General features: G+C 33.4%; 1 protein-coding gene across 1 annotated transcript in view; it reads left to right on the top strand.

Moving 5' to 3' along the window:
* The window catches only part of LOC135097641 (rap1 GTPase-GDP dissociation stimulator 1-like), a 24382-nt gene extending 15715 nt beyond the window's left edge, over positions 1–8667 (top strand). The window contains 4 exon segments of the mRNA XM_063999594.1: positions 936–1007; positions 1009–1053; positions 3357–3732; positions 3828–8667. Of these exon segments, the coding sequence (XP_063855664.1) occupies positions 936–1007; positions 1009–1053; positions 3357–3732; positions 3828–3943 (609 nt within the window). The 3' untranslated portion in view covers positions 3944–8667.

Below are 8667 nucleotides of genomic sequence, written 5' to 3'. Positions count from 1 at the left end.
GTACCCTTGATGCTTTTCCTGTACAACTGTTTCACTTCTTCCATCTTCCTTGTGTGTGTGTGTGTGTGTGTGTGTGTGTGTGTATGTTTATATATATATATATATATAATATATATATATATATATATATATATATATATATATATATATATATATATATATATATATATATATATATTATATATATATATATTTTTTTTTTTTTTTTTTTTTTTTTAATCATTAGGTATTTTACTCTCAATATAACACTTAAATAATGTTTAATGAATATACTTAATGTTGATTTAATCTTGATTTTTTTTACCCTCAATATAACACTTAAATAATTCTTAATGCAGTATATTTAATTTTGATTTAAATCAAGTTTTTTACTCTCAGTATAACACTTAAGTAATTTTCAATACAGTGTATTTAATCTTTATTTAAATCATATTTTTTTTACTCTGATTTAAATTTATTTAAATCACTTGATTGAAATAATTTAATTTAAATCAAATCAACCCTGGTTGTTATTAATGTTATACAAAGTTATACTTGTACTTTTTGGATGATTGCAATTTTGTTATTGATACTACTGTAATATATGTTTAGTCAGTTTTTAATATTTGCATATCCACATGGTATAATGATTATTGTATCATTATTTACTGAACTCATTGTGTTTACCTTACAATCCTCCTGGAACTTTATCACTCACACTTCATTGCTGTGTTGCATCTTCTGCTGTCTTCTGCTGGTGTTTCCATGATTACATCCCTCCTGAATTTGCAAACTTCATACACCTCTCTCTCTCTCTCCCACAGCTTTATTGCTCAAGACTGTCTTCTTACTGTCACCCTTATTCTCTTCATTGTACTAGTGTGAAAGATATGTTTTACTCTTACATCACTATGATCTCAAATACATATATTTGAGCTACTGAACCTGTTTTGCAGAGAGCCCTGGAGGTGCTGCTCCCCATGGTGGCTACTGTTGAGACCTTCCCAGTGGTATTCAAATTGCTGGGCTACCTTGCGCATGATTATTGATGGCCAGACTCAGGCAGCACTAAAAGTGAGCAGAGTAACTTGATAACTTGATAACTTGATAACTTGAGGAAATTTTGTGATAGCTATGGGGTACATGTTTTTTTACATGCTCATGGTTATGTAAAATTATGCATGATCTCACACTGTGTAAAAGCAGAAATCCAAGTTTGTAACTTGAAAGAATTCAGTAAGCAGCTCAACATACTCCAGAATTTCCTCAAAATTATATTACATATAAATATAAATACATAAACCCATGTGCATGTATAACCTCCTCAGAAAATACTGACTTCTTATTAGAAGCTCATGTCACTCTGTAAAAAAAAATTTCATATATGATAGTACTTTATTATTTGTTTATTCATTTATTTTTATTTATTTATTTATTTATTTATTATTGTATTTATTTACTTATTTATATTTATTTAATTTTTTTTACCATCAGTGGAGAGATTTCTAACTTGTTATTGACAAGATTCTGTAAATTTTTTAAGATTAATTTCCCTGAGCTACATAGTTTTGAGTATATACTTTATTTATTGACAAAGTCTGAATACTTGTTAGTTTCTGTTTTACTCTTGTCTAGCAGTTTTCACTTTACTTTATGTCTAGGCTTTTGCCAGGCCATTCTAGGGTATCAGCAATATTCTAAGCAAAAAAGTTTTGATTCTTATCTTGTGAGTAGTGAATTCTATAAAAGGCAAATGATCCTAAAGCATGTTCATTATACTGTACCTTATTCTCAGTTAAAACAATCTCACATCATCTGTGCATTCTATTGTCTTAACCATTTACTTGGAGTCATAGGAACACTCTGAGCTCCATCACCTTACCTTACTAATAGTGGGTCTTAGGATTGTGAAAATATTCTCTGAATGTTACTTTTCACCGGTCTAGAAGCAGGAGTGGTGCTAGGTACTTTTGTCCATAGGTGGGCATTATCGTAGTAATTTGTCTGGATAATGATATTGGGTTATTGTTATTGATCCATCAGTATCGTTGATACTTTTGGTTCCAGTTTAGCACAGGGGTGAGCCACACATGCCTTGGAGGCAGAAATAGGGAGGTCTGAGCTGGGAACCGAACATATACTGAATGGGATGCAGGGAGCTGGTCTTGACGTCTTCCTCAAATGTTCACTCACCTTCAGTCTCTCATGAAGTGTTGCTCCTGCATGGTCCCAGTTGTATGCTCTCTCTCTCTCTCTCTCCCTCTCTCTCTCTCCTCTCTCTCTCTCTCTCTCTCTCTCTCCTCTCTCTCTCTCTCTCTCTCTCTCTCTCTCTCTCTCTCTCTCTCTCATCTCTCTCTCTCTCTCTCTCTCTCTCTCTCTCTCTCTCTCTCTCTCTCTCTCTCTCTCTCTCTCTCTCTCTCTCTCTCTCTCTCTCTCTCTCTCTCTCTCTCTCTCTCTCTCTCTCTCTCTCTCTCTCTCTCTCTCTCTCTCTCTCTCTCTCTCTCTCTCTCTCTCATATCTATATTCCCGTGGCTGCAGGCCAAAAGCAGGCCCAGCCTTCAACAGTGAGAAGGTCCTCATTAACTGTTTTTTCTAAGATTTTCAAGATTTTTTCTAAGATTCTTCTAAGTTTTCTAAGATAAAGATCAAAAAGATTTGGATTTATCAATTTTTTTATGTGAAATATCAATATCATTATCACTAGCATTGGAATTTTGGATTTATCAATTTATTGGTTATCACCTTACTGGGCGATAAATTTATTGCCAGTTATTGATTATCAGTTATTACTGATAAGGTTATCATTATTGATTTATCAGTTATCATGATAAATTTTATTGTTATCATGTCCAGCTATGCTTTTTGTCCAGCATTCTAGGTGAAAATTCTTAGCTCATTATATTATTAATGATTCACATAATGCTCACAGTGTGCAAGAATGTTACATATTGAGATAATCTGATTATCTATATATGATGAAATTAAAAGTATTATTCATCAAAAAAAGATATGATGAATAAGTAAAAAAAAATAAGAGAGGGAATGTATGCTTGAAACTAAAGGTTTTAAAAGGAAAAGGAAAACCATCCATGAGGTAGACTAAATGAAAGAATAAGGAAACAATGGCAAAGAAAATTGTACAGTTAGAGAAATTTGCTTGGAAAGGGATGACCAGAGAATTTTTTGTTTAATTACTTTTTTGAATAGGCAATGAAAGATGTAAGTAGATAAAGCTGTATTTTGATAAGTGTACTAATAAACAGAATTTATATGAATTCTTAGGAAAAAAAGAGAACATTAGGTTGTAGTACTCAATGCTATTATGAAAAGAGCAAATCAGATGTGTTGCTGTGACTGGAACCTGTTTGAACCTGCAGGTTGGGGGTGATGAAGCAGTGGTGGGGCGGCTGGTGGGCTGGTGCAGCACCACTGACCATCCTGGTGTGCAGGGGGAGGCAAGCCGCCTGCTGGCTTGGATCATCAAGAACTGTGAAGGCAATGTTGAGGTGGTGACATCACTGGTAACAGCTGGCTGTATTGCTCCTCTGGTCCTTATGCTTGGCTCAGAGCATGCTGTCATGGTGAGTGAAGCAGCTCTGGCTCTGACCCTGGCCTTCAGCACTGAACCAGGCAGAGAGACTGCTGGATCCACAAAGCTGAAGGAGGTGGCACCTTTTGTACTGAAGAATCCCTACCTGCCTCCAGAGATCCTGTGCAATGTTCTCTCTATGTTGGTTGCCCTCCTTCCCCTTGGTGAGTAAAGTCTTAACTGAATTCACATAACTTCTTGTAAATTTGGTCTTATTCTCTGTGACTCATCCTTGAAAACTTTTCTTCCTTGGATACAGAATCTGCTGTGGACGCCATCAAAAGTGATGACCTACAAGGAGCTGTGACAGCATTGACACACCATGCAAATGAAGAAGTGAAAAAGTTGGCTGGAGTTTTAAAAGAAAAACTATAATAATCTCATGGTCACATTGCTGTTCTAGCAAGATAAATGCAACCTTGTTATTATCAGGAAGCAAGAGGTAACACATTTTCTAAACAGTTGTGTAGCTTTCTATAAGCACTATAACCTAGTTTATTATAATCCTTTCATTGTTTATTAACAATAGTTTATTGTTAAAAATGTGATGCATTTTTCATTTTCCTCAATCTTGTCTTCAGAAACTAATGATTGTGATTACATCAAGGTGTTAAGATTCTTTTTAATATCAGGACTCAAGTAGTAAACAGTGAAAGGTTTAAAACAAGGTTATTTCAGCTTTTGGTCTTCTGTTATATGTATCCATGAATTTGAGTAGACTTAGTACATCACTTTAAATAGCTATTTGATTTCATACATCAACACAGTACTTTGGTCCCTCTAGAATGTACAGACACAAAGCACAATGCATTACCTAGTTCTTCATAGTTATATCTTCAAAAGCTTATGTTTTGTACCTATAAGGTCACACAGCTTTGATCACTTATTTCAACAATGAATTATGCATATTGTAAAAAGTTAGTTGTTATGATGTACATTGTGTTTTCCTTTGCTGTGCATCTTATTGTCAGCCTGGTTTAAGTGATGATGAGCTATCTATGCTTTCTAGCTGTACTTTGCCTCCAAGTTTAACATAAAATTGTTCATCCTTTTGATGTGTGGAAGGCAAAGAAGACACCATGAATCTACTTAATAATTCCCTGGTAGTTTGCACTGCAAGGATTACTGTGACCAACATTCTTCGTAGTTAGGGTCACTTAGGCCAGTGGAAGGAGATAAAATGAATGGAAATGAAGTAGCAGTCACCAGAGTAATGTGGTTTCCATGCATTTTTGCAAGCTTGGGAGGAGACTCACTGGCTTTGTGATATATCTAGTTGAGTGTGTTGACAATGAGCAGTTTGTTACATATGAAATTTTTATATATTATGTGTCAGTGACAAATTATATTCCTAATCAAAATGCTCATCATTCTTATCTTGTCTATTTTAATTATGTCCCAAGTGCTCCAGTAAATATAACATGTCTCCATGATCTACATGGTGTGCTGTACTGCAAAGTTGTCATGCATGCCTGATTTTGTGCACCGCTGTCCTGAGCTCTGCAGGTGTTGTGATATTGTAGCTTTATTGTGATGAAGTTGGTGTAGCGTCTAAGGGATGTCAAGTGAATGATGGAACTTTTTATTTATCTATTATTATTATTTTATTTTATTATTATTACTTTTTTTTTGTTATTTACTATTTTTATTTATTTATTTTATTTATTTATTTTGTATTTATTGATTTTTTTTTATTTATTTATTTATTTTATTTTTTTAATGCTTGCTCTGGGTTCTGGGGCTCCAAGTCCTGTATCATTGTCTTACAGAGATTTTAAGCCTATCTATCTTCACCCATCCCCATCTTGCCTCATTTTTTTTTAACTTTATTACAATTACACTTCTTACTAAGGCACATGGGAAATGACTACAAAAATATTCAGTTGCTCCAATCTCCATTGTAAATAGGTGCTTGTAAAGCTCCTTGAAAGTCATTACAGTAATTACATAAGAACTTTGTTGCATCAATTTGAAATGTAAAGATAGCACAGGGTGGAGTGTAGAGTGGCTCTGGCTTAAACTCTCACCCAAGCACACTCAAGTAACTGTTGCAGTTTATAAATTACATAATTGTATAAGTTATGAAACCCAAGGTTTAGAATATAAGGAAATGACATGCTTAGCATATGTTTTGTTCTGAATGAAAAATCCAGCTAATGAGTTGTAAAAGTAGAGGCAGAAGATGAGCTCCTTTGTTAGTTAAAACTAACTAAACTTTCCTTCAGTGGCATTGAATCAACCTATGCATATCCTTACTCCACTCATAACATAGCGCCATGTGGCCCACTTGCCTGACACTTATTATCCCCTGTAAATCTAATCCAATCACTAGCATGGAGATCTCTGAAGAACATTGCCAAAGATGTGTGTATTTTTATTTTGTAGAATACAATGGGAGTTGATGAAGTCGGTGATGTTGCATCATTCCTATGTGTAAACATCTGTATGGGAAGGTAGTAATACTTTCTTGAGTGTCCCATTCTCTTACCTTCTTGATGTTGTCTTTGTGGAATGGAAGGAGTTATCCAGTGCATGCTTTATGTTCTCTCTTAGGTTGTTGCACATAAAGAAGTACTGCCATATGTTTTGATTAGATACTTGTATGTTCTCTATTTCCTTCTCATTAGGGACCATACATTTTTAATGGAATTTGTTAGCATTGTTCATAGGCAAGTCTGAGAAGTGATTTAAGGACACAGTCTCCTAACCCCTCCTTCACTTGTATATTCCCTTGAGTGTCTTGATCTTGCATTTGTCATATTATTCCTTTGAATTGTCATATAACAAATCAAGATACTTTTCAACATTCAGAGTAACACTTCAATAAAGATCAATGACCCAGTATGGTAAGAAAAGTCCTGTCAGTTCATCAGACTCTCACATTGTCATCTTGATTGACTCCTGCTGTATTTTGTTTGTTAGAATACAGGAGGTGAAAAATGTTTTGTGGTAGGTGGCCTCAGAGTAATTGAAAGCTTTACATTCAGTTATTATTTTAGGGACTAAATGCATTAATGACCAAAAAAATTACTCCAGTTTACATGTATGTTACATTTACATTGAGCATTCATTAATTGGGAAGGTCACTTTAAAGCAGTGTGAAATAGGTACAAGAAAGGGGAGCAATATTTTAGTACAGTATAATCTCAACTTTGTGCATTTTTATCTTTTGTTTAGTATTACTGCTGAAACAGTAAAGAAAATAACTTCTGTAATGAACCTCTTGACAAGATACTTGGCATGGGTTATAATACAGTATATCTGTATTTGTTTTAGCATTGCATTTCACTGATTGGTTCATGAAATTATAACAAATTTTTTCAAGACCTCAGGCAAGCATTTAGTGAAAGTTGTACCAATCTGCCTTACAACTTCGGATATTGGATTGTGGTTTTATAAAATTCAGAAAGTAATGCCTGAGTGATTCCACTGAAAAATTATTCCATAAATGCATTTGGATATTAATAATGGGAAGAAGTGAGTGCTTGTTTTCTATTATGTTTTATTGGGATTATCTGTATATTAACTTTTAAAATCTTTTATTACTGTGTATTTTATTTGTATATTGGTATGCATTGTATGTGTTGCATTTTATTATTGTTATTTAATAACATAATTAACTGTCACTTATGAATCAGCAGCCAGTCATAACCACTGTATCAAGATCTTGACGTAGTGAAAGAATAATGACAGCAAAACGTTCCTGAGTTAGGTTGTGATATTTACTAACTGGCTGTCAATTGTTTGGCTAAACATGGCAGATAAACCCTTCCTCTCTCTTTATGCATGTGCAGTAATTAGTTGGTTCAAACACAGCTGGGTAATGGTGATGATCTTTGACCATTAGAGTGGTAGGAGGCTGCTCACTATACAGCCAGCTGAAAGAATACCTCCACTCTTTTCTTTGTGTTCATAAAAGACAACTAAAATTGATATAGCAAAGGGACTAGAAACCCTCTCATCTGTATTCTACTTATAACAAGACAGAGCATAATGTAGGTACCTTGTTACAGCTGCCTCTCCTTAAGGAATAAGTTAGCAGGTGTGTAAATATATAGTATTATGTTGATGATAAAGACCTTAGTGGTTATAATTTCACATTTAGGATTTTTCCATCCTATTTATACTGAATAACATCAGAGAAAACTTGATCAAAATCATACACTTTTGTGAAAGCTAAAGATAACAGTTAAATAGTGCTGTATGACATACTTAAAAGTACTGCAGCACTTCTCCCACATCTTGCTGCACTTCAGTCTATGGTAAATTTTGTGAATTGCTTTTATATTCTCACTAAGAAGAGTGATGCTGAGACATGCTGAGACAAGAATTGTCTTGGCTTCCTCTCCTTAAGTAAAGAGGATTTTTGCCAGGGAAATATATACAGGTAATTCACAATTTTGAGGGGCATTTTTGTAATGTTTTCATAAATTTGCATATATATATATATATATATATATATATATATATATATATATATATATATATATATATATATATATATATATATATATATATATATATATCATACACCACATATTATGTATTATACATAGGATACTTGAAAGTATTTTGAAATATATATGATAACCAAAATACTTGTAAGATTATGACTTGAGGAAATTGTAATTTACATTTTACCAAGTTTTCATGAAAAACCTGTCATTGAAAAATCATCTGTCAACATCTGTCCCCAGTTATTAATATTAACAAGGACAATGGAATAGTAATAGGGCTCATTACTACCAACAGTATCAGTGAAGACTATGTCTGATAGGTATTACAAATAATTGTAACCAAAAAATGTGTTATTACATTTGTGTTCTTGAATATTTTGCTGTCATTAATCTTGCTTAAAGACAACACATATTGACTGTAACTGACTTAAGTAACAGACTCATCCATAGAACAATTGAGTCTCATCAGTGTAAGCTATCAATTATTATCAATATTGAGATAAATGGCCTTTTTATAGTAAGAATAATTTACATGATGGTATTGAACTAACTGTAGTAATTTAGTGACTGAATCATTCTTGTCACTTTGATAGTCACATAAGTTTTTTTTTTTTTTTTTTTTTTTTTTTTTTTTTTTTTTTT

The sequence above is a fragment of the Scylla paramamosain genome, chromosome 4, assembly GCF_035594125.1.
Source record: "Scylla paramamosain isolate STU-SP2022 chromosome 4, ASM3559412v1, whole genome shotgun sequence".
NCBI classification, from domain to species: Eukaryota; Metazoa; Arthropoda; class Malacostraca; order Decapoda; family Portunidae; genus Scylla; species Scylla paramamosain.
Note: the sequence above shows the minus strand (reverse complement) of the source record. Positions and strands in the feature narration are given on the sequence as shown.